Below are 24,920 nucleotides of genomic sequence, written 5' to 3'. Positions count from 1 at the left end.
GTTTCCACTCGTCTGGCTGTTCTTCAGTGGGCTCACTCTGCCAAGTTAGCTGGTCATCCCGGTGTTCGAGGCACTCTTGCGTCTATTCGCCAGCGCTTTTGGTGGCCGACTCAGGAGCGTGACACGCGCCGTTTCGTGGCTGCTTGTTCGGACTGCGCGCAGACTAAGTCGGGTAACTCTCCTCCTGCCGGTCGTCTCAGACCGCTCCCCATTCCTTCTCGACCATGGTCTCACATCGCCCTAGACTTCATTACCGGTCTGCCTTTGTCTGCGGGGAAGACTGTGATTCTTACGGTTGTCGATAGGTTCTCTAAGGCGGCACATTTCATTCCCCTCGCTAAACTTCCTTCCGCTAAGGAGACGGCACAAATCATTATCGAGAATGTGTTCAGAATTCATGGCCTCCCGTTAGACGCCGTTTCAGACAGAGGCCCGCAATTCACGTCACAGTTTTGGAGGGAGTTCTGTCGTTTGATTGGTGCGTCCGTCAGTCTCTCTTCCGGGTTTCATCCCCAGTCTAACGGTCAAGCAGAGAGGGCCAATCAGACGATTGGTCGCATACTACGCAGCCTTTCTTTCAGAAACCCTGCGTCTTGGGCAGAACAGCTCCCCTGGGCAGAATACGCTCACAACTCGCTTCCTTCGTCTGCTACCGGGTTATCTCCGTTTCAGAGTAGTCTGGGTTACCAGCCTCCTCTATTCTCTTCCCAGCTTGCCGAGTCCAGCGTTCCCTCCGCTCAAGCGTTTGTCCAACGTTGTGAGCGCACCTGGAGGAGGGTGAGGTCTGCACTTTGCCGCTACAGGGCACAGACTGTGAGAGCCGCCAATAAACGCAGGATTAAGAGTCCTAGGTATTGTTGCGGCCAGAGAGTGTGGCTTTCCACTCGCAACCTTCCTCTTACGACAGCTTCTCGTAAGTTGACTCCGCGGTTCATTGGTCCGTTCCGTGTCTCCCAGGTCGTCAATCCTGTCGCTGTGCGACTGCTTCTTCCGCGACATCTTCGTCGCGTCCATCCTGTCTTCCATGTCTCCTGTGTTAAGCCCTTTCTTCGCACCCCCGTTCGTCTTCCCTCCCCCTCCCGTCCTTGTCGAGAGCGCACCTATTTACAAGGTACATAAGATCATGGACATGCGTTCTCGGGACGGGGTCACCAATACTTAGTGGATTGGGAGGGTTACGGTCCTGAGGAGAGGAGTTGGGTTCCGTCTCGGGACGTGCTGGACCGTTCACTCATTGAGGATTTCCTCCGTTGCCGCCAGGATTCCTCCTCGAGTGCGCCAGGAGGCGCTCGGTGAGTGGGGGTACTGTCATGTTTTGTCATTTATTATCATGTCTTGTCCCTGTGCTTCCCATTCTATTCGTTTCCCTCTGCTGGTCTTATTAGGTTCTTTCCCTCTTTCTATCCCTCTCTCCCCCTCCCTCTCTCACTCTCTCGCTCTCTCTTCTCTCTATCGTTCCGTTCCTGCTCCCAGCTGTTCCTATTCCCCTAATCATCATTTAGTCTTCCCACACCTGTTCCCGATCCTTTTCCCTGATTAGAGTCCCTATTTCTCTCCTTGTTTCCGTACCTGCCCTGTCGGATCCTCATTTATAATTCACTGTGCTGTGTCTATGTTTTGCCCTGTCGTGTCGTGTTTCCCTCAGATGCTGCGTGGTGAGCAGGTGTCTGAGTCTGCTAGGTTCAAGTGCCTTCCCGAGGCAACCTGCAGTTCTCGATCAAGTCTCCAGTCTGTTCTCGTCTTTTCGTGTAGTATTATGCTTTTTGTTTTGTAAAGTTTATTCTGGATTAAATACTCTGTTTTCGCCAAGTCGCTTTTGGGTCCTCATTCACCTGCATGACAAGTTCAAATTGTTTGGGTACAGACCTGGATAGTAGGACAGAACTCTGCAGGCTATATTTGCAGTAGATTGCAACACAGCCCCCTTTGGCAGTTCTATCTTGTCTGAAAATGTTGTAGTTTGGAATTAAAATGTCTGAATTTTTTGTGGTCTTCCTAAGCCAGGATTCAGACACAGCTAGAACATCCGGGTGGGCAGAGTGTGCTAAAGCAGTGAATAGAACAAACTTAGGGAGGAGGCTTCTAGTGTTAACATGCATGAAACCAAGGCTATTACGGTTACAGAAGTCGTCAAAAGACAGCGCCTGGGGAACAGGAGTGGAGCTAGGCACTGCAGGGCCTGGATTCACCTCTACATCGCCAGAGGAACAGAGGAGGAGTAGAATAAGGGTGCGGCTAAAAGCAATAAGAATTGGTCGTCTAGAACGTCTGGAACAGAGAGTAAAAGGAGGTTTCTGGGGGCGATAAAATAGCATCAAGGTATAATGTACAGACAAAGGTATGGTAGGATGTGAATACAGTGGAGGTAAACCTAGGTATTGAGTGATGAAGAGAGAGATATTGTCTCTAGAAACATCATTGAAACCAGGAGATGTCATTGCATGTGTGGGTGGTGGAACTAATAGGTTGGATAAGGTATAGTGAGCAGGACTAGAGGCTCTACAGTGAAATAAGCCAATAAACACTAACCAGAACAGCAATGGACAAGACATATTGACATTAAGGAGAGGCATGCTTAGTCGAGTGATCAAAAGGGTCCAGTGAATGGAGAGGTTGGTTGGGGGTCACGGTCTGTGGTCCCCACCTGCAGAACCACTCCTTTATTGGGGGTGTCTTGCTAATTGCCTATAATTTCCACCTGTTGTCTTTGCCATTTGCACAACAGCATGTGAAATGTATTGTCAATCAGTGTTGCTTCCAAAGTGGACAGTTTGATTTCACAGAAGTGTGATTGACTTAGAGTTACATTGTGTTTAAGTGTTCCCTTTATTTTTTTGAGCAGTGTGTGTGTGTGTGTGTGTGGACCCTTCAAATTAGTGGATTCGGCTATTTCAGCCACACCCGTTTCTGATAGGTGTATAAAATCGATCACACATCCATGCAATCTCCATAGACAAACATTGGCAGTAGAATGGCCTTACTGAAGAGCTCAGCTTTCAATCTGCCACCTTTCCAACAATACAGCCCTGCTCGAGCTGACCTAGTCAACTGTAAGTGATATTTTTGTGAAGTGGAAACGTCAGCCATAAAGTGGTAGGCCACACAAGCTCACAGAATGGGATCGCCGAGTGCTGAAGCGTATAGCGAGTAAAAATAGTCTGTCCTCGGTTGCAACACTCACTACCGAGTTCCGAACTGCCTCTGGGAAGCAATGTCAGTCCAAGTACTGTTCGTTGAGAACTTCATGAAATGAGTTTCCATGACCGACAGCCTCACACAAGCCTAAGATCACCATGCACAATGCCAAGCGTCGGCTGAATTGGTGTAAAGCTCACCGCCATTGGACTCTGAAACGATGGAAACTCGTTCTCTGGAGTGACAAATCATGCTTCACCGTCTGGTAGTCCGACGGACAAATCTGGGTTCGGCGGATGCCAGGTGAACACTACCTGCGTGAATGCATAGTGCCAACTGTACATTTTGGTGGGAGAGGAATAATGGTAATGCCCCTTAGATCCAGTGAAGGGAAATCTTAATGCTGCAGCATACAGTGTCATTCCAAACTATTCTGTGCTTCCAACATTGTAGCAACAGTTTGGGGTTAGGCCCTTTCCTGTTTCACCCTGACAATGCCCCCATGCACAAAGTGAGGTCCATCAAGAAATGGATTGTTGAGATCGGTACAGAATAACTTGATCTGCCTGCACAGAGCCCTTTGGGACGAATTGGAACGCCGACTGCGAGCAAGGCCTAATCGCCCAACATCCGTGCCCGACCTCACCACTACTTTTGTGGCTGAATGGAAGCAAGTCCCCACAGCAATGTTCCAACATCTAGTGGAAAGCCTTCCCAGAAGAGTGGAGGCTGTTGTAGCTACAAAGGGGGGAACCAACTCCATTAATGCCTATGATTTTTAAATGAGATGTTCGATGAGCAGGTGTCCACACATACTTTCACAACCAAAGTGTGTGTTTTCTTCCCCCTGACCAGTCGCGCAAGAAAAAAAAGTGGCTTGCGGCTGAATCTAGTTGATGACCCTGACCTACTGCGTGTGTTATTCAGACTCTTCACACAGAGGTAGCATCATGATAAGCCCTCATCCCTTCCCGTTTCTCGTGTACGGGTTAAATCAAGCTTAATTAATTTGCCCGCCATGTTGTTAATTAACGGTGGCCCACTCACCCTACAGGTGACCCATTTGCTGTGGTTTAAATTGGGTGTGTGTGTGTTGTAGGTCTGTATTTCTCCCTGCTGCTCTCTCTCATGTTATTACAGCATATTTTAATTGCTTTGACTGTGTCCCAATTGGCACCTTATTTCCTTTATAGTGCACTACTTTTGAACAGGGCCTATAGGGAATAGGGTGCCATTTGGGATGAAACCTCTAACCTTGCCACAGGCTGCTGCCACAACCATAGGCCCAAAACACACAACAGTCAGGCCTACAGACAGCCTAGAGCTTTATTTAATAGGGCAGAGTCAAGAATTTTGTTGAGTTACCTTAAAACTTATACACGGTCTCAAGTAGCCGCCTGTGTCACGTTCGTCGGATGGAGGAGACCAAGGCGCAGCGTGATGTGAATACATATTACTTTTAATAAAGATAGACGCTAAACAAACTATACAAAATAACAAAACGAACGTGCAGCTATCATACAAAAGTGCAGACACGGGCAACTAGACATAGACAATAACCCACAAAATACCCAAAGAAGATAACTGCCTAAATATGGTTCCCAATCAGAGACAACGATAAACAGCTGCCTCTAATTGAGAACCAATCTAGGCAACCATAGACATATAGAAATACCTAGATGCTAAAGAACCCCATAAACCTACAAAACCCCTAGACAGTACAACAACACATACATCACCCATGTCACACCCTGACCTAACCAAAACAATAAAGAAAACAAAGAACACTAAGGTCAGGGCGTGACAGCCCTTTTTTAGATAGCCGGGCATTGGCACACATTTCAGGAAATAAACACATGTTTCAAATAAATGGTGAGTGTAAATGCATTGTTTACGAGGTTACCATGGACACGTGTTTTAATGTATTTAAATCTGTCATCGTTGCCAGCCATGGCTTCACCAAAAGGTAAACACAATATCAAATTCAAACTACTTGTACCGCTCTCCAAGGTGCTGAAGAAGTGTGTATGATAGGCAGCCTAGTCTGCTCTGTGATGGATTTGATATTATAATGTTTATACTGGTATAAACAGTCTGGTAGTTTTTTTTCCAAAATTTTATTATAAACAGTGTGGTAGTCTTTTCAAAATGTTATTGAGCATTAAGGAAATAGACGCCTGGCTCAAACAGAAGTCTGTCTCTAATAAGCAGCCGTTGTGTTCAGTGATTTAAAGTAAATAAATGCCCAAGCTATTCATTTAAGTTTTACATGTACTCATTTAATTACAGTGAAGGTATTTAAAAGATTGCACTCAAAAATCACTATCTGAAAGGCTATTTTTATTTTATCTTTATTTAACCAGGCAAGTCAGTTAAGAACAAATTCTTATTTTCAATGACGGCCTAGGAACAGTGGGTTAACTGCCTGTTCAGGGGCAGAACGACAGATTAGTACCTTGTCAGCTCGGGGGTTTGAACTTGCAACTTTATGGTTCCTAGTCCAACTCTCTAACCACTAGGCTACGCTGCCGCCCAGGAAGATCATAGATAGCGTACATGTTTACTTTGTCAGGACTTGTTGAGTTGCAGGTGTGATACGCTTTTACTGATGAGTACTTGGTATTTGATGATGTTTGTAATCGTGCCATTTTCTTGCATCATATGTTAATTTGTAGATTTTAAAAGATCAAGATATAGGCCTAAGCTCTACAGTGTGACCATTTTGGTCACATATGCTCCTAAATATTATGCTGTGCGCCCCCAAAAATGTATTAACAAAATAATATATTTACAATATATACCATGAAAAAGTATTTGCCCCTTTCAAAATGTTTATACTGAATGTTATCAGATCTTCAACCTATACCTAATATTAGATAAAGGGAACTTGAGTGAACAAATAGCACAACCATTACATACTAAATTAATTTATTTCATAAAGTTATGCAACACCCAATGCCCCTGTCATGACTTGCCTGCTATGGTCAGCTTACCATGGATCACAGGCCTACATAGACATCTCTCACTCCCGCAGAGGGGGAGAGGGATTGATTGGGGGGGATCCTTTGTCCTCTCAGTGTGGAGGATTGGAATGTATGGTGGGCCTGTGGAGAATCTACCTCAGAACTGTAACATGCAATACATGGACTTTGGGACATTCTATTTCATCAGCTAAAATGGTGCTTACAATGATATATGGAATATGCAAATGAATGTCGTTTTTGTCATGTTATTAAAAGTTAAATGACGATGTTATAACAAAAACATTGTAACTTGAACAGTTTTCATGCTGTGTGTTGTGTAGGAAAATATCCAGATCAAAAATAATGTTTTTGTAACACTGAACTATGATTTTAGTTGTCTAAAGATCATAGTACATTGTGATAACTTGCCTCGTAACTAGATACGCCCCAGAGAACTTACCATGAGGACGGAAACGCCCCTTTGTGACCCGGGGTATAAAACATGTGAGTTAAGAATTGACATACCAGACAAAAACAGACCGCAGCGTGATCTGAGATAGTCGCAACACGAGTAAGAGGACAGAATATACTCCATAACAATCAAGGCTACGATTGAGCACTAGATCTAAAGAAATATGTTGTTCTGCATCTGAACAAGGAAGTTAACCCATTGTTTCCCGGTAGGGCGTCATTGTAAATAAGAATTTGTTCTTGATTGACTTACCTGGTGAAATAAAATGTCAAAAAAAATCCTGTAGTTGTTGATCAGTGTAGCTGTGGAGGAATTTGGCCCAGTCTTCCATGCAGAACTGCTGTAACTCAGCGACATTTGTGGGTTTTCAAGCATGAACTGCGCATTTCAAGTCTTGCCACAACATCTCAATTGGGATTAGGTCTGAACTTTGACTAGGCCATTCCAAAACTTCAAATTTGTTGTTATTCTCATATACACTTGATTGTGTGTTTTGAATCATTTGTCTTGCTGTGCTTCAGCTTACAGACATGGCCTGGCATTCTCCTGTAGAGTTCTCTGATGCAGAGCAGAATTCATGGTTCTTTCAATTAAGGCAAGTCGTCCAGGTCCTGAGGCAGCAAAGCTTTCCCAAAGCATCGCACTACCACCACCATGCTTGACCGTTGGTAGGAGGTTCTTACAAGGTCTGATAACATTCACTATCAAAAATATGTAAAAATAGAGAAAATCAGAAAGGGGGCAAATTCTTTTTTACTGCACATATATATTCTTTATATTTTTTATACTGTGTATTGGTGCCATGGGCCTTTCCAAAATCACTCTCTGACATTTTGTTTGCACCTTGTTCAGTCATGTTACCTCGTTAGCTAGTTTTGGTTACTTTACAGTATATTTGGAGGGCGCAAAAAGTAAAGGGATAGCTTCTTCAGAAGGTCAACGATCATAGCAATTAATAAATGATATATTGCATGTAATCACTGTGAAACTTCAAACTTAAAGAGACAGTGTAAAATGTTAAACGTAATGTATCAATAGGTAGTACTTTTACACGCTGTAGAAACCACAAATGACTTTAATTTCAATGACCTTTTTTTGTATCAACATTGCTACCAATGAATTTGTTTTTATTTAGAGTCCTGGGACGACGTCAGCATGCCAGGTTTATTGAATGAGTGCAGGATGTTTATTTAAATTCAATGTTGTTTGTTAATTGATTTCTCTCATGCAAGAGAGTCAAGTCGCTTGATTTACCTTGAGCAGGAAAAGGGGAAAGTTCCTATACTTTGTGTTTGTGTATTAAGCTTCGGATATCTGAGGTAACGGTAACAACCGCACCTTGAATAGAGGAAGTCCCTATCAAGTGGTGGGGGGGGGTAAAGATCTTGTGCTGCAATTACTGTCCCAACCTCTTATCTGGTGTTCCCTGGGCTTTGTACATTTTCCAATGAATGATAGTATGCTGACGCTTACCATGAAAACGTGACTACACACACGGATCAACTTCCAAATATGTCACGGTGCACTGACTTTATCCATGTAGTCGTCCTGTCAGTGTATTGTCAGGAAAGATTCATTTCCTTCCTCTTTAGGAGGATTATGGGTGTGCATCCCAAATTGAACCCCATTCATACCCCAGTCCACTACTTTAGACTAGGATATGTTCCATAGGGCTCTGGTCAAAGTAGTGCACTATGTAGGGAATGGGTTGCCATGCAAAAAGACCTGACTTCCCAGGTGGCAAAACTGGCCATAAGGATTAAGACCTTGTTGCTAATACTCGGTCACACCAATGACCAATAAGAAAGCTTTATTTATACAGCACATTTCAGACATGGAATGCCACACAATATTATTTTCAGGGGGGGAAAAAAGTCAGTAAAAAAAACTATGAAAATAAAAGCATAAATATTTACCACACAACAGACATAAGAAAATGACACAAACTGAACAACTCAAAACACCCTAAGGAAAGAGAAAAGCAGAAAAAAATGTTTTATGATCTTTTAAATATGTCTACAGTTTCAGCCCCCCTCAGGTTCTCTGGCAGGCTATCCCAAAGGCTGGGGGCATAACTAAAGGCTGCCTCTTGGTTCTAGGCTTTGGGATAGTTAAAAGGCCAGAGGACCTGAGGGACCTACTGGGTGGATCACTTAAAAGCATGTCCGACATCAATCATGGATTGAGTTAAAAACCAATAGAAGAATCTTCAAATGTATTCTAAAACTGACATAAAACCGATGTAATGTGAGCCCTCCGTTTGGTCTTGGTCAGTACCCACGCTGCAGCATTCTGTATGTTTTGCAGCTGACCAATGACTTTCATTGGTAGACCAGACAGGAGAGCATTACAGTAGTCAAGCCTGCTTATAATAAAAGCATGGATGAGTCTCTCTGTATCAGCTTGAGGGAGAAATGGCAACACCGTGGCAATGTTCGACTGTTGGTAAAAAGCTGTTTTGGTCACATTCCTAATGTGTGATTTGAAATTTAGTTCAGAATCTAAGATGACACCAAGGTTTTTTTTTCTTCATTGCCCATGAATGAAAATGTGCAGCTAGATTCTCTCTCTGTGCTTTGGCACCGACAATAAGTTCTTCGGTCTTGCCTTGATTTAGCTGGAGGAAGTTGTGAGCCATCCAATTATTGAAATCACTAATACAATGTAATAATTTATCCGTAGAGCTAAAATCCTCTGGTGGCACTGAAATGTAAAGTTGTGTATCATCTGGGTAGCAGTGAAAATCACTACTGTGCTTTCTGATAATGCTGCCAGGGGATAACATATAAACTGAACAGTACCGGACCCAAAATTTAACTCTGATCTACAGGAGCAGCTACTGGCTAGGGAGAAGTAGCTGATTTGGAATTCAGCTACTTTCTTCCTGCATTTGCTCAGGAAACACGCCAGACAAGACGCTTGCTAAGTAGCTGTCGGAACACATTGTGCTCACATAACCTGCCAGTGGAGCTGTCAACACTGATGTGCTGCTGACTCAGCTGTTTGACTGATTCTCTGGCCCTAAGTTTTATAGCGGGGAGAACAGGACCGCTGTCTTGACAAAGTGCTCTTTGTGTGTCTTTCGTAGTTCAGTCTTTGAATCTTTCCAACTGTACACTCCTTCTTCCCCCTTTCTTCTCTCTCTCTCTCTCTCTCTCTCTCTCTCTCTCTCTCTCTCTCTCTCTCTCTCTCTCTCTCTCTCTCTCTCCTCTCTCCGCCCCAACATTTCTCCCTAAAAAAAAAAAAAAAGTTGTGACCCTGGGTCATCCACAAACCCGGTGTTCTGATGAAGACCTGAGTTGTCAGTTTGAGAAGCGAGAGGGCAGAGGATTGAGGGGACGTCCCCGGCTGACGAAGCTGTCAGCTGTGTGTCTCCTGCAGTTCTTCTGCACGGTGGTATACTGAAGTAATGCCCCTTAATTAACGGTCAACTCCCCGCAGGGTGCTAAAGGACCAGAGCTATCTCTCCTGAATAAACCGCTGCTGGGCTAGCCTAATGGGTGTGTGTGTGTGCGCACGCTGATGTTTGTCTAATAGAGCCAGGTGGGTTGCTTTTCTACCTAGGGTTTTGACACTGTATAGTCTGTTCATTCGATGATTGGTTATACAAACAGATCTGCCACAGTATAGGGTAGCAGGTAATTTCATCAGTGATATTATCAGTTACAGCTGGGTCCAGCGGGCGGGACTGGATGACCTCTGAAATGACCTGGTAAAAGGTTGATGTTTCTTGTTTTTTAACTCAGGCACACCACAGCAAAATATGACAAATTTGCAAGATGTTTCAAAGATGTCTCGGCCATGAAAATAAGACGTCTTTACCTGGTTGTGATTTGACATCACCAGCAGAAAGCCAGTTTACAACCATGCCAAATGTCTGCCCACTGCAGAGTTTGCTTGCCTTCCATCTGTACTGTGCGTGTCTGCATAGAGTGTGTTCGCCAGTAATGCTTTCATGAATTCACTTCATGAATGTCCCATTCCTAGTTCTCGGATATTGGGTCTCTCACCTTCATCTCGACGGCTCCATAACTCTGAAGGTGTAATTTGTATTCAGTCAGCCTAGAGAGCTCCCTCCCACCCTGGTTCATGCTTTGCTTCTCCCTGCAGGAAGGCTGTGAAGACGCCCAAGGCCCCGAGGACTCTGATCACACCCCATGGACGGGTGATGAATGTCAATGAACCCAAGTACGTATGTGGGGAATGGCAGGGGGATACAGTACACACACACACATCCACACTGTGTTGTTTTCTCTCATACACACGCACAGATGCATTAACACACAAAGGGCTCTATTTTCGGCTGGCGTTAATGCCTGGATCAGTTGCTTGAAAAAGAGAGAAAATATAGTTTGAACGAAATCATGGGGGTTTGGCTCAGCCATAGCTGCTGGGCTGGCCTTGGGGAAAGGTGTGTCTTTGCACTAAATCCCACCCACTTAAATGACCTTCATCGTGCCTCGCTCTGGGAGCCAGTGGAGTGAGAGGAAGCCTCTCTAGCTGCTACTACTGCAACTAAAGTCAAACACAGCAGACATAGCCAACATGCACTGACAAGTGACAGTCATAAATAAATGGTTCTCCTGTTCAGGTCAGTGTTGACATTGTTGCCTTTATAATCAAGTTAGCAGAGTTGTGGACTCGAGTCACACACAAATTTGATGACTTGAGACTTGGCTTGATAGAAAATAAAATCACTTGAGACTTAACTCAGACTTGAGCCTCGGGACTCGACTTTGAAACTGATGACTTGAAATTATCTGGCCGTGTTTTGTCACAAATTTTGTAGCACAGAGCCCGTGGATTACCAGAGACAGTAGCCGCAACATCGCCCTTGCAAACAAATTTCAACAGATTGGCTAGTGAAACACACACACTCAGCCCTCTGATTGGGCCAGCTAACTATCAAACAACACAGGTCGGGTGAGCTCGCGAACAGATTGCTGATTTGCTGTGTACGACAAATGTCAAATTGTAGGGAGAGAGGATTGCCATAATGGATAAATATGTAACTTCAGTGATCAAGAATACAAACTGTTTACTTTGCAAGCTCACTAGCAATGGGGCATCAAGCAACAATTACTAGGCTACTGGTCTTTTGGTGTGTCAAATTTGCTTCCAATTGATCACTGCATTATTACTGTGCACTCTCCAAACTCCCGCCAATGGAGAGCACTTTGTTCTCTTGTTGAAATGCTTGCTCTTGCTTTCTTTCTCTTGCTTTCTTTCACACGTTTAATATGTGGTAAAAAATGATATTCCTTCTAATCCTACAATAATTGCTAACCTTTCAACATTCCATCCCCACAACGTTTATTACAACACTTAAATATTTCTTTTTTAATGTTTGATACGATACATTTTAATTTAGCCAACCATTTCTTACCCCCTGAGTGGGCGCATGTGCTTATATGTACTTGTTAGAGGTCCTGTTAAACCGATTTGGTTTCTCAAGGGAAGACTGTGCAATCTGGCCCGCTACCTGTCTCCTTTCAAATAGGACAGGTTAAAGGCTGATGCAGAGGCTAGTTCTTTTGGGCTATTGCCTGTGTATATTTGGTCAATCTACTTGTATATTTTGTATTATATGGTGCTTTCACCATTGGATCACCAAGATCTGTAAATAAATGTACACTCTGAGCATGTCAACCTGCCTTGCCTTCTGCTGATTTCCTGCCCTTACAGACTGCTACAAGGTCCCAATTGTAGACAAAATAATGAAAGGGGTTGTCTGGTATCCTGAATAAATAGTCAGATCTGTAGTTGAACAGGTCATTGCATGTACGGTGCATTCGGAAAGTATTCAGACCACTTCCCCTTTTTCCACATTTTGTTACGTTAGTCTTTAAAAAAAATATAATAATATTAGAATACCTTTATCAATCTACGCAAAATACTCTATAATGACAAAGCGAAAACAGTGTTTTAGACATTTTTGCTAATTTATCAAAAATAAAAACAGATACCTTATTTACCTAAGTATTCAGACCCTTTGCTATAAGACTCGAAATTGAGCTCCGGTGCATCCTGTTTCCATTGATCATCCTTTCTACAACTTGATTGGAGTCCACCTGTGGTAAAATTCAATTGATTGGACATGATTTGGAAAGGCACACACCTGTCTATATAAGGTCACACAGTTGACAGTGCATGTCAGCAGAAGCCAAGCCAGGTCAAAGGAATTGTCCATAGATCTCTGAGGCAGAATTCTGTCAAAGCACAGATCTGGGAAAGGGTCCCAAAAAATGTATGCAGCATTGAAGGTCCCCAAGAACACAGTGGCCTCCATTATTTTTAAATGGAAGAAGTTTGTAACTACCAAAACTCTTCCTAGAGCTGTCCACCCGGCCAAACTGAGCAATCGAGTGAGAATGGCCTTGGTCAGGGACGTGACCAAGACCCGATGGTCACTCTGACAGAGCTCCAGAGTTCTTCTGTGGAGATGGGACGACCTTCCAGAAGGACAACAGTCTCTGCAGCACTCCACCAATCAGGCCTTTATGATCAGACGGTTATGTGAATGCAAAGCGTCACAACTGGAGGAAACCTGGCACCATCCCTAGAGTCAAGCATGGTGGCATGCTATGGGGATATTTTTCAGGGACAGGGACAGGCAGGCTAGTAAGGATCGATGGAAAGATGAACGGAGCAAAGTACAGAGAGCTCTTTGATGAAAACCTCTAGAGCGCTCAGGACCTCAGACTGGGGTGAAGGTTCACCTTCCAACAGGACAACGTCCCTAAGCACACAGCCAAGACAATGCAGGAGTGGCTTCGGGACAAGTCTCTAATTCTATGCGCCAAGCATTTAGCTATAATTTTTGCATCACAACACTGAAGAGTAAGAGGCCTCCAATTTTTTTTAAAGGACTGGATCTTTATATTTACCACTTGGATCCTGTTTCAGTAATAATGAAATCAGACCTTCTTGTTGCGTGTCCGATAATCTACCATTATAATCTACCGTTGGTATACATCCACTGACCATTCAGCCCTGGAGTTTTCCCAGACTTAAAGGCTTAAATTGCATCAAGAAGTTCCTCCTCTGTAATTTGGCTTTCACATGAGTCTTTCTGTACAGATGTTAATTTTCTATTATTAATAGTAAAACAATCCATACAACTAGCTTTGGTTAGATGGAGGAGACTGAAATGAAAACATATTCATAAAGGACTTTACTTCCTATTTGAAAATATAGTTTGGTGAATCATGACTGAATCATTTTTGCCCATTAGTTTGTAACAAGTTTCAATCAAATAAATTAGTAGCATTTCTATGTTAAATAATTTGGGGAATCTGGATTAAGTTCCTCCATTTATTTTTGTTTTTCCTGTAACTTATTCTGTGCCTCTATTTCCTTCGTTAATATGAACTCTTTTGACCTAAATTGCTTTTGTTTTAAACATGAGTACTGTATTGTGTAGCCTCTAAAGGCACATTGAAATGTGTCCACTAGGCTTTGATTCAATTTCCAATATCCTCGGCCACGTGGAAGTTCTGTAAGAGTAAAGTACAGTATATGTGAAGTATATGCTGATCCGACGGCATTCTGTCCCCAATCAACACTTTTTCAACTTTTGGTGCCAGAGAGATTTACATAAGAAAGTAATCAAGTCGACTAACTTGATTAAGCCTCCGCCGTGTATATCTCACTAGGTAAGGGAATTTAAGCCTGCATATATCCACGAATTCCAATATTCCATGAAATTCATTATTTCCTTAAGTGCCTGAGGGTGATAGTTTGTAGTGTGATTTCCTTTACGGTCCATAGAGGTGTGTAAAACCATATTAAAACGATAATAATAATAGAGTTTTGTGTTGCTTGTAGAGTTGACTAAGCAGGACTAACTACAGCCTACCACTATTGTACAGACCAAGGCCATCGATGAAGGCAGGTTATCGTCCACTCTGTATTCCACCTCACACATTGGACCCGAGTCTCAACCTTTGTCACCCCAAGGGGACACTGCAATGTTGTTTGTGACAATAATAAGCATTAAGGACAAAGGAGCATTCTGTCCAGCTGTAGCTGAGCGTGCTCTGTAATATAATGTAATTGACTCTGCCACATGTTAGCAGCGCCACCCCAAAAAAATCAAACATCAGTAGATCCATCATGTTCAAAAAAAGAGTCACGGGGTCTACCCTCCTCAGTTTCCTTACACCACACCTTATATCTCATAAAATGCGTTGTGTTTTTATTTGAGTACCTCAATTGCTTTGTGTAACTTACCTCAGACGAGGAACTGCTTGGTCATTAACCAGTCGAAAACCGCTGTTTGGCGGTGATTGGTACATTAGCTCGGCCGTCGTTGATCATCTGGTGTCAGGACCCGGTTACGAACCCAGGTCTCCGGAGTGAGAAACAGTCACTTAACCAACTGAGCCACGAATAGTCGGCAGAACCCAGAAGATGAGGCAGACACAGCAGTACTTGAGATAGTGTATTTAATGAAGTAAAAAAGTGAAGTCCTTCAGGAAAACATGTAACTCCACAACCTCAAAAGGAATTCCACAAGAACAAAGGTAATCCTCCAAGACAAAAAGGTAAATCCACAAGGTGGTAGGTATAGCATAAAAAGCCTCAAAAGATACTCAAATATAAATAAACAAGAACAAAAACAGAATTCCACAAGCGAGTCCACCGGGATCAACAAGAGTTCTCAGAGTACTAGGGCTGGGTGCTAACATACAAACACAGAGCAAATAACTGAGGAAAACTAAGGGTTTAAATACAATCAGGGGAAACGAGGCACAGGTGAAAATAATAATGGGGATCAAGGGAAAACAAAAGGTCAAAAATCACAATGGGGGCATCTAGTGACCAAAAACCGGAACAACCCTGGCCAAATCCTGACAATCTGGGCCTTCTGTCTTTCACAGAACGCGCTGGTGCCTTCCATTAGCTTTGAGTTTATCTAGGTGGATGGGGGCGGCAGATGGGGAATGCAAGAGGTCAAGATTCTAAAACATAGCTGATTTTATTTCTAATTTGTCTTTATACATTTAGCTATGGTATGATGTTGTGAGATGGGCAGTGTAGTTTATGGTGATGTGGGTGGTAGATCCAGGTAGTGTAGTTTATGGTGATGTGGGTGGTAGATCCAGGTAGTGTAGTTTATGGTGATGTGGGTGGTAGATCCAGGTAGTGTAGTTTATGGTGATGTGGGTGGTAGATCCAGGTAGTGTAGTTTATGGTGATGTGGGTGGTAGAACCAGATAGTGTAGTTTATGGTGATGTGGGTGGTAGATCCAGGTAGTGTAGTTTATGGTGATGTGGGTGGTAGATCCAGGTAGTGTAGTTTATGGTGATGTGGGTGGTAGATCCAGGTAGTGTAGTTTATGGTGATGTGGGTGGTAGATCAGGTAGTGTAGTTTATGGTGAGGATCCAGTGTAGTTTATGGTGATGTGGGTGGTAGATCCAGGTAGTGTAGTTTATGGTGATGTGGGTGGTAGATCCAGGTAGTGTAGTTTATGGTGATGTGGGTGGTAGATCCAGGCAGTGTAGTTTATGGTGATGTGGGTGGTAGATCCAGGTATATTATTCAGATCCAGGCATATTATTCACTCAGTGGCCGTTTATTAGGTCCACCACCCTGTTCACAACAATGGTTTACGCCTACAGACTGTGAGTCACGTGGCCGTGGCTTGCCAAATAAAGCAGGCAGACAAGCAGCAAGGCATTCAGTTACTGTTTAAATGAACGTTAGAATGGGAAGAATGAGTTACCTAAGCGACTTCGAGTGTGGTATGATCGTCGGTGCCAGGCTCGCCGGTTCCAGTATCTCCGAACGGCCAGCCTCCTGGGCTTTATCGAGAATGGTGCATGAAACAAAATACATCCAGTCAGCGGCAGTCCTGTGGGCGATAACAGCTCGTTAATGACAGGTCCAAGGAGAATGGCAAGCTAATGGGCGGGCCACAAACAGGCAAATAATGTCACAGTACAACAGCGGTGTGCAGAACGGCATCACGGAACCCACAACTTGTCGGTCCTTGTCACGGATGGGCTATTGCAGCAAACAACCACACCGGGTTCCTCTCCTATCAGCTAAATCCCCCTTCCTACCAGATGTTAATGGTACAGGCTGGTGGTGGTGGTGTAATGGTATGGGGGAGAGTTTTCCGGCAACACCAATTGAGTAACGTTTCCATGCCCCTGAGAATTCAGGCTGTTCTGGAGGCAAAGGGGGGTCCAACTCAGTACTAGATGGGTGTACCTAATAAAGTGTATGTCTCTGGTCTTACCACTTAATCACAATCTGTGTGGGTGCACCTACACCTGGCATCTTTAACACTTTGGAAGGGGAAGGGTTTATTTGACCCATAGACTTGGAGGCATTCAGTGTACTTTGGTCTGCTGCCAAAGAGTATCCGCCTTGGTTCCGCCACTCACACTAGTCCAAACATCTCAACCTCTCCCCCTAAAACCAAATTGAAAGCTGGTCGGAGACCAGCACTCAGGCGAGATTTGGTTTTGGGTTGCTGAGATAAGGATCAGAGTGCTCTGAAGTTTGTATATGTACTTGAGTTTACCTGAGTCTTCATGATGAGTGATATGAGTTCCACACTGATGGGTCTGTAGCGTGTACAGTAACATTTTAGTCTAAGCATTGAGACCAATGCAGATCAGATAACATGGTGTAGTGGCATTTGTTTCAAAGAGATGTTTGTGACTTGGCCCATACGAGTCACTTTGGTAAGTAATACATCAATGGTCTATCTAATAATAATAATATGATCCGTAGGCTGGATTTCAATCTCACAGAAAATGGGGATAATAATACCATTGTCTTGGATCTGGAAGTCTACAGGTTGGTATAATTGTTTGACACAAAACATGACCAATGTTCATGTCCAAATAGACTTACCTTATATACAGTATCCCCCGTGTCAAAATGGAATTCCTTTTCCCACGGTTTTGTATGCAGGCATATGGACACTTCCCTGATGGATGTTGATGTTCAACCAACGTACGCCCGAGTGACTGTCAAAGGAAAGGTACTCCCCTCACATGTTGGATATTGTATGTTGCAAAGTCTGAGTTGTAATCAGCGAGCTAACTTCTGTTTATCATGAAGATGTGTTTTTGGGAGAATGGAATTCTGCTGTCCTTTCCTATTTCATTGTTGCACGGGCGTAAGGCACATTCACATGACTCGTGCAAGAATGACTTTGTTGCAGGGCAAGCCATTGTCTTTCAACGGAGTGAGAGGCGAACCCAGCAAGCACTGTGGCTTGCGTAAATCAAGTGAAAAGGCCTATTGACGGGATTTGAGATGGGGAGACTGTTGAGAGGGATGACTGGTGAAGAGGTGAACTGGGTGATCGACCTGCGGCCCATCTAACATGATTATCGATGCACTTTTCAAATGACAAATGTATGTCACAGATAAGGGTTTAGTATCGTAGTTCAATTGGCCTAAATACTTTCTAAACCGCTCCGTTCTTCCTCACCAATCTGTGTATGTCAAGGCTATTGCCCTTTTATTTTCTTTGCTGCCGTAACATAGGCTGTTGTTCTTCATTTGCCGTTCCACAGACTGTGTTGCTTAGCGCATCTTCATGTCATATGTTTACATATGTGGCATAACAACGCATGCTCTCTTAGTGGAAGCACACGGAAATATGCAGGGTAGAAGGAATTCACACTTTTTACAAAGAGTGTTGATGGGCGCCTACGATTCCAACAGCTCGTCCTCCTACACGCTGCATTGGGTAACAGTGGGAAAGTCGCCAGGCAAACTGCAGGCAGCCGTTCCAGTGCTGCGATTACACTCTGAGTTATGGCAGCCTGGCAGTATTTTTCGCAGGCGGTACATTTTGTGAGATGCAACAGGCTTTTTTTCCCTCACTCTCTTAGTTCTAGAAGTGTAAAAACACGTGTGAAGTCCCTCCAGTGTCATTCTGGTCTCTCGTTACCTCATGCTTGTACGACACAATCACACTAAATCACAAATGCGTGATTAGTTAATTCATCAAAATGTTAAACATGCCACTAAAATGATGAAAGGAACAGGCAAATCAAAGCGTTCGGAAGATATATTGGATCTCCAAACATTTGTTCAACTATGGTCAGTAGGGTCGTTCCACCCCAAAAAATCTTTGATTTCATCTAATTAACATTCTATCAGAAAGAGCACATCTTTAAGTTCATAATCATTAACATTCTATCAGAGAGCACATGTTGAAACTTGGAGAAATGTTGGGATTAATTGGGTTAAAATCTTCCTAGAAGTCATAGAGGGTGCGTGGACGGACATGTCAAAATGCTACATTTTGGCACTTTATCAAGCCATTATTCATATAAAACATCAGATTTATTGAATTGTCCATGAAGTCCCTATATTACAGGGCACTTGATTTAATATAACAGGCTTTTAATATTCAATATTGGTGTACAATTTCTACTTAAAATATTAAAAGGGATGCAAAAGGCACTCATTTTGTATGACCCAGTATCTGATAGTCTCTGTTAGAGCACTGCAAACTTTTAAAGGTGCAGTGAGGTCCTAAAGAGTCTGATTGTAAAACAAATGGGTCGGCTTTGACAAATGTAAATGCCACTGAGTTATTTGAATATTGTGGTAACCGCCACTAAAACAGCCACAGTGTAACTCAGCGGCCGTTACATTTGCCACAAACTACCCTCCTTTTTACATTTTACGTGCCTCACTGTAGGCGGAAATAGTTATGGCACCTCAGCGTGAGGTCATTTTCTGCCTATGTTAAGTTTTTAGAAACATCATCCATCCAACGTTAGTTAGCGAACTGCCATTTTTGCCATACATCGGACTGACATCTAGTGTGCCATCACAGGGAGTGAATGTTTATCTTTGTGTCCGGTCATGGTCATAATTGAGAGGTGCAGTCAGACAATCTCACGCAACCAGGCCAGAGTGAACTTTAAGCCTGATTAAACAGCTGTTTGGTGATCAATAAATTCCAGGACTGTCATTTTGTTTTTGTTAGATTTTTTTTTAAATCTTGGAGGATACAAATGAGGGTGATGAAATGTTGGCAGTTTTCCTGAGTTTGGGGTTCTTGCTCTCCAGCTCAGGTGCACTTCAAGCTGTTAGCCTATTTATGGATCAATGTTTTATGCCGAGTATTGTTGGTCTGATTGGACCCCAGGGGATTTATCCGATAACACATCACATCACGGAATGACGGAGGCCTTTAAAATCTGTTATTAAAATTAACTAATTTAAGGATCGGAGGAAATGTATCTGAAGAGTCATTCGGGGTGTGTATATCAAGTCCACTTTACATTTCGACGACCTGTTACTCTCTGTCTGTTACAGGGACTCTAGTTTTAAGTTAGACGTTTTTTTCTATGTGGTCTAGTTTTGGTGGAATTAGGAGTGATTGATGAATTCAAGTGTTGCACAGTGAGATATTCAGCAAACTTTTCCAACTCTTCCCGTAACTCTTGTCTATAAAAAGCCCCACTAATGATTAAAGTCATTTGACATACTGTAACTTTGTCGGTGTTGGAACAGGGCATTAATCTTAGTAATTAAACTTGTGAATAATTTACACCACAGATTTTTCAGCTGGTGCTGCCCGCAGAAGTGAGGCCTGACAGCTCGACAGCGAAGAGGTCCCAAATCACCGGACACTTGGTCCTCACAATGCCAAAGGTACTGTATGTAGTAAAACCTATCCTGGTCCTCACAATGCTAAAGGTATGTACAGTAGGGTGCTGTCTTTCGGATGGGACATTAAAACGAGTGTCCCGACTCTGTGGTCACTAAAGATCCCATGACACTCATTGTAAGAGTAGGGGTGTTAACCCCGGTGTCCTGACTCTCTGTGGTCACTAAAGATCCCATGACACTTATCGTAAGAGTAGGGGTGTTAACCCTGGTGTCCTGACTCTGTGGTCACTAAAGATCCCATGACACTTATCGTAAGAGTAGGGGTGTTAACCCCGGTGTCCTGACTCTGTGGTCACTAAAGATCCCATGACACTCATTGTAAGAGTAGGGGTGTTAACCCCGGTGTCCTGACTCTCTGTGGTCACTAAAGATCCCATGACACTCATTGTAAGAGTAGAGGGTGTTAACCCCGGTGTCCTGACTCTCTGAGGTCACTAAAGATCCCATGACACTCATTGTAAGAGTAGGGGTGTTAACCCCGGTGTCCTGACTCTGTGGTCACTAAAGATCCCATGACACTTATCGTAAGAGTAGGGGTGTTAACCCTGGTGTCCTGACTCTCTGTGGTCACTAAAGATCCCATGACACTCATTGTAATAGTAGGGGTGTTAACCCTGGTGTCCTGACTCTCTGTGGTCACTAAAGATCCCATGACACTCATTGTAAGAGTAGGGGTGTTAACCCTGGTGTCCTGACTACATTCCCAATCTGGCCTTGATATTATCATGGCCACCTAATCATCCCCAGTTTACAATTGGCTCATTGAATTTTTCCACAGCCTTATTCTAAAGTGGATTACATAATTGTTTTCCCCTCATAATGACAAAGTGAAAACAGGTTTTTAGATATTTTGCAAATGTTTTAAAAATAAAAAACAGAAATACCTTATTTACATAAGTATTCAGACCCTTTGCTATGTGACTCGAAATTGAGCTCAGGTGCATCCCTGTTTCCATTGATCATCCTTGAGATGTTTCTACAACTTGGAGTCCATCTGTGGTACATTCAGTTGATTGGACATGATTTGGAAAGGCAAACACCTGTGTATATAAAGTCCCACAGTTGACAGTGCATGTCAGAGCAAAAAAACAAGCCATGAGGTCGAAGGAATTGTCCGTAGAAGGAATTGTCCGTAAGACAGGATTTTGTCGACGCACAGATCTGGGGAAGGGTACCAAAAAAATGTCTGCAGCCTTGAAGGTTACCAAGAACACTGTGGCCTCCATCATTCTTAAAAGGAATAAGTTTGGAACCAACAAGACTCTTACTAGTTGAGCAATTCGAGGAGAAGGGCCTTGGTCAGGGTGGTGACCAAGAACCCGATGGGCACTCTGACAGAGCTCCAGAGCTCCTCTGTGGAGATGGGAGAACCTTCATAAAGGACAACCATCTCCACCTATCAGGCCTTTATGGTAGAGTGTAGAGACGGAAGCCACTCCCCAGTAAAATGCACATGACAGCCGCACCTAAAGGACTATCAGACCATGAGAAAACAAGATTCTCTTGGTCTGATAAAACCAAGATTGAACTCTTTGGCCTGAATGGTAAGCGTCACGTCTGGAAGAAACCTGGCACCATCCCTATGGTGAAGCATGGTGGTGGCAGCATCATGCTGTGGGGATGTTTTTCAGCGGCAGGGACTTGGAGACTCGTCAGGTTTGAAAGATGAACCGAGCAAAGTACTGAGAGATCCTTGATGAGAAACTGTTCCAGATCACTCAGGACCTCAGACTGGGGTGAAGGTTCACATTCCAACAGGACAATGACCCTAAGCACACATCCAAGGCAACACAGGAGTGGCTTCGGGACAAGTCTCTGAATGTCCTCGAGTGGCCCAACCAGAGCTCGGACTTGAGCCCGATCGAACATCTCTGGAGAGACCTCAAAATATCTGCGCAGCAACGCTCCCCGTCCAACCTGACAGACCTTGAGAGGATCTGCAGAGAAGAATTGGGAAAAACTCCCCAAATACAGGTGTGCGAAGCTGCCAAAGGTGCTTCAGGTAGGTAAAGTGAGTAAAGTGTCTAAATACTTATATAAATGTGATTTCAGTTGATTTTTTTTTTTTTTTTGCAAAAAAACAACTGTTTTTGCTTTGTAACTATTGGGTATTGTGTGTAGATTAATGAGGGGGAAAAACGTTTTAATCCATTTTAGAATAAGGCTGTAACGTAACAAAATGTGGAAAAGGTCAAAGGGTCTGAATACTTTCCGAATGCACTGTACATCTAGCTGGTGTTTCTTTGCAACGGCATGACAGAAGGGTAGTGTGTGTCTTTCTTAACAACAGATGATGCACAATCTATAATATTAAGGAAGGTTCTGCTCAAGACCTACCTTGTCACAACACAACTGATTGGCTCAAATGCATTATGAAGGCAATACATTCTACAAATTAACATTTAACAAGGCACACCTTAGTTAATTGAAATGCCAAGAGTGTGCAAAGCTGTCAAGGCAAAGGGTGGCTAATTTGAAGAATCTCAAATCTATAGTATATTTCGATTTGTTGAATAAACCGGTGCTGTACATATTCCAACCAGCAGCCATTTATTACAGGCAACATCTGCGCTGAGCTAAAGGCGAGAACTGTCGTTTTCAAGGAGTGGACACTAATCTGGAAGCTTATAAGACACAAATCATTGCCGCCATTTATTCTGATTCTACACTGTGGTGATATAATTTATGAATGCAGCTGCCATTATATTGAAGCCACTGGATGCTGTATATCATAATGCATTATGCTTCATTACGGGTGATGGGTTCAGCACACATCACAAGTCTCGCAGATCGATGCATTGCATTCTTTTTGTCCAAAGCCCTCTTGTGTAAACTACCAGCGTACCTCACTTCTCTGGTAACCTACAGAGATACTAGCAATCAGACACAATCTCAGTTAACTCTAGAGATACTTTTGATCTCGACAGAGTTGGGTAAATCAGCCTTTAGCTGTTTTGCACTTTGCTTGTGGAATTGTCCACAGAATTCACTGAAATTGGTCCATCTGAAGCAGTTCAGACAGCTACATGAGGACATTTTTAAGGAAGATTTTTTTTAATGATTCTATGATTGTTCTTATCTTCTTTTTCTTTTTTTTCCTCCCCAATTTCGTGATATCCAATTGGTAGTTAGTCTTGTCCCATCACAGCAAACTCCCGGACGGACTCGGGAGAGACGAAGGTCAAATGCCATGCTTCCTCCGAAACACGACCCACTCTTTGGACACACTGCTTGCTGAAGCCAGCCGCACCAATGTGTCGGAAGAAACACCGTACAGCTGGCGACAGCAGTCTGCGTGCATGCGCCCGGCCCGCCGCAAGGAGTCGCTAGAGCATGATGGGACAAGGACATCCCAGCCCGGACGACGCTGGGCCAATTGTGCACTGCCTCATGGGTCTCCCGTTTGCAGCCTGCTACGACACAGCCTGGGATTGATCCAGGGTCTGTAGTGACGCATCATGCACTGCGATGCAGTACCTTAAACCTCTGTGCCACTCGGGAGGCCAGATAAGTTAATATATCATCTTAAGAGAACATGCATTGTAAATAGACTTAAGGTCTTTGAAAAGTACTGACCCTTTTCAGTAAAAACAACTTGTTGTGCATTGTTGAGGTTAGGATCTCGATTAAATTACATCCAAAAAAGAGGGCAGGTGTTGTTGTTGTTGAGCATCTCTCCCTTTCTATAAATCCCCATACAGTTAACTTGCACTATACAAAGCTAGAGGACAGATCACAATGTAGTCTTTCACCAGTATCAATGGAATTAGCAAAGGATCTTCTGCAAATAAGAGGTGAGTATCCCAAAGATCATCTTTAGCACTAAAATAATTTCAAGTCCATTGGTAAGCAATGAACGAACAATGACCTTAACGCTGAAGAGGGTCTTAATGTTTTTGGGAAACTTTGCAGAAGTCAACCACGATTTCTGCATCTATGATATGTTCTGATGGAAATACATCTTTTTGTAGGCTCAGGGTGAAATCAAAATGGCAACTCCTCATCCTCCCAAAGTTTCTAAAAGCAGCAACACACCTGAAGAGAAGACAAGGTAAATCGCTCCCATTTATTAAGATGATCTTCCTTTGTTTTAATGCCAGATGTTACCCTTTAAAAGGTGACATTATGCCAGTGGCGTGCCGTGGGCCTGGGGGCTGGGCCTTCAGTGAGGTCCTACACAGTCCCACCCAAATTAATCTACCTCTTATTACCATCATTATGATGCCATGGCTCTAGACACTATACATTTAGACAGAAACGCAGTATAAAACCAGGCGTTGCGTCACCTTGAAATTGACATTTTTATTCATAGAATTGCAGGGGAAGAGTACAATACCTTTTCATTGTGCAGCTCCCATTGCTCTGCGCGCTTGTTCTTTGAGCTGTAGATCCACTTGGGTGTCCCCAAAGGTTTTCAAAAGCACCATTGCTTGTAAGTGCCCAGCCGTGTCTCATTGCTGCCTTGGTTAGACAAGGCAGCAAAGCCAGTGTGGCTCCAAACACCAAATCTATCACTTGCAAATAATAGGCATTCCCGGCAGTACAGTTTGCAGAGCTTCTCGGTGCCTGTGAGCCATTGATAGCGCTCATAGTTGGAACTTTGAAAGTGGCGAACGAACCCCTTTCCCGCCTGTGACAGGCTTTGTAGCGTCGGCGTCGGGCGACCTCTCCTGACAATGTCTAACTTTT

At 43.4% G+C, this 24,920-nt stretch overlaps 1 protein-coding gene across 3 annotated transcripts in view; it reads left to right on the top strand.

The window, feature by feature from the left end:
* The window catches only part of dnaaf11 (dynein axonemal assembly factor 11), a 57,481-nt gene that overhangs the window by 16,227 nt on the left and 16,334 nt on the right, over nucleotides 1-24,920 (top strand). For 2 of the 3 annotated variants that reach the window (XM_046322665.1, XM_046322663.1), the window contains exons 7-11: nucleotides 10,681-10,758; nucleotides 17,319-17,384; nucleotides 17,502-17,571; nucleotides 20,118-20,213; nucleotides 24,203-24,282. In XM_046322665.1, the coding sequence (XP_046178621.1) occupies nucleotides 10,681-10,758; nucleotides 17,319-17,384; nucleotides 17,502-17,571; nucleotides 20,118-20,213; nucleotides 24,203-24,282 (390 nt within the window). The remainder of the gene's footprint in view (nucleotides 1-10,680; nucleotides 10,759-17,318; nucleotides 17,385-17,501; nucleotides 17,572-20,117; nucleotides 20,214-24,202; nucleotides 24,283-24,920) is intronic. The other variant, XM_046322664.1, reaches the window with a different exon arrangement.

This window comes from Oncorhynchus gorbuscha, linkage group LG22 (genome assembly GCF_021184085.1).
Source record: "Oncorhynchus gorbuscha isolate QuinsamMale2020 ecotype Even-year linkage group LG22, OgorEven_v1.0, whole genome shotgun sequence".
In the NCBI taxonomy this organism is placed as follows: Eukaryota; Metazoa; Chordata; class Actinopteri; order Salmoniformes; family Salmonidae; genus Oncorhynchus; species Oncorhynchus gorbuscha.
This window is presented reverse-complemented; position numbering and strand designations above follow the sequence as displayed.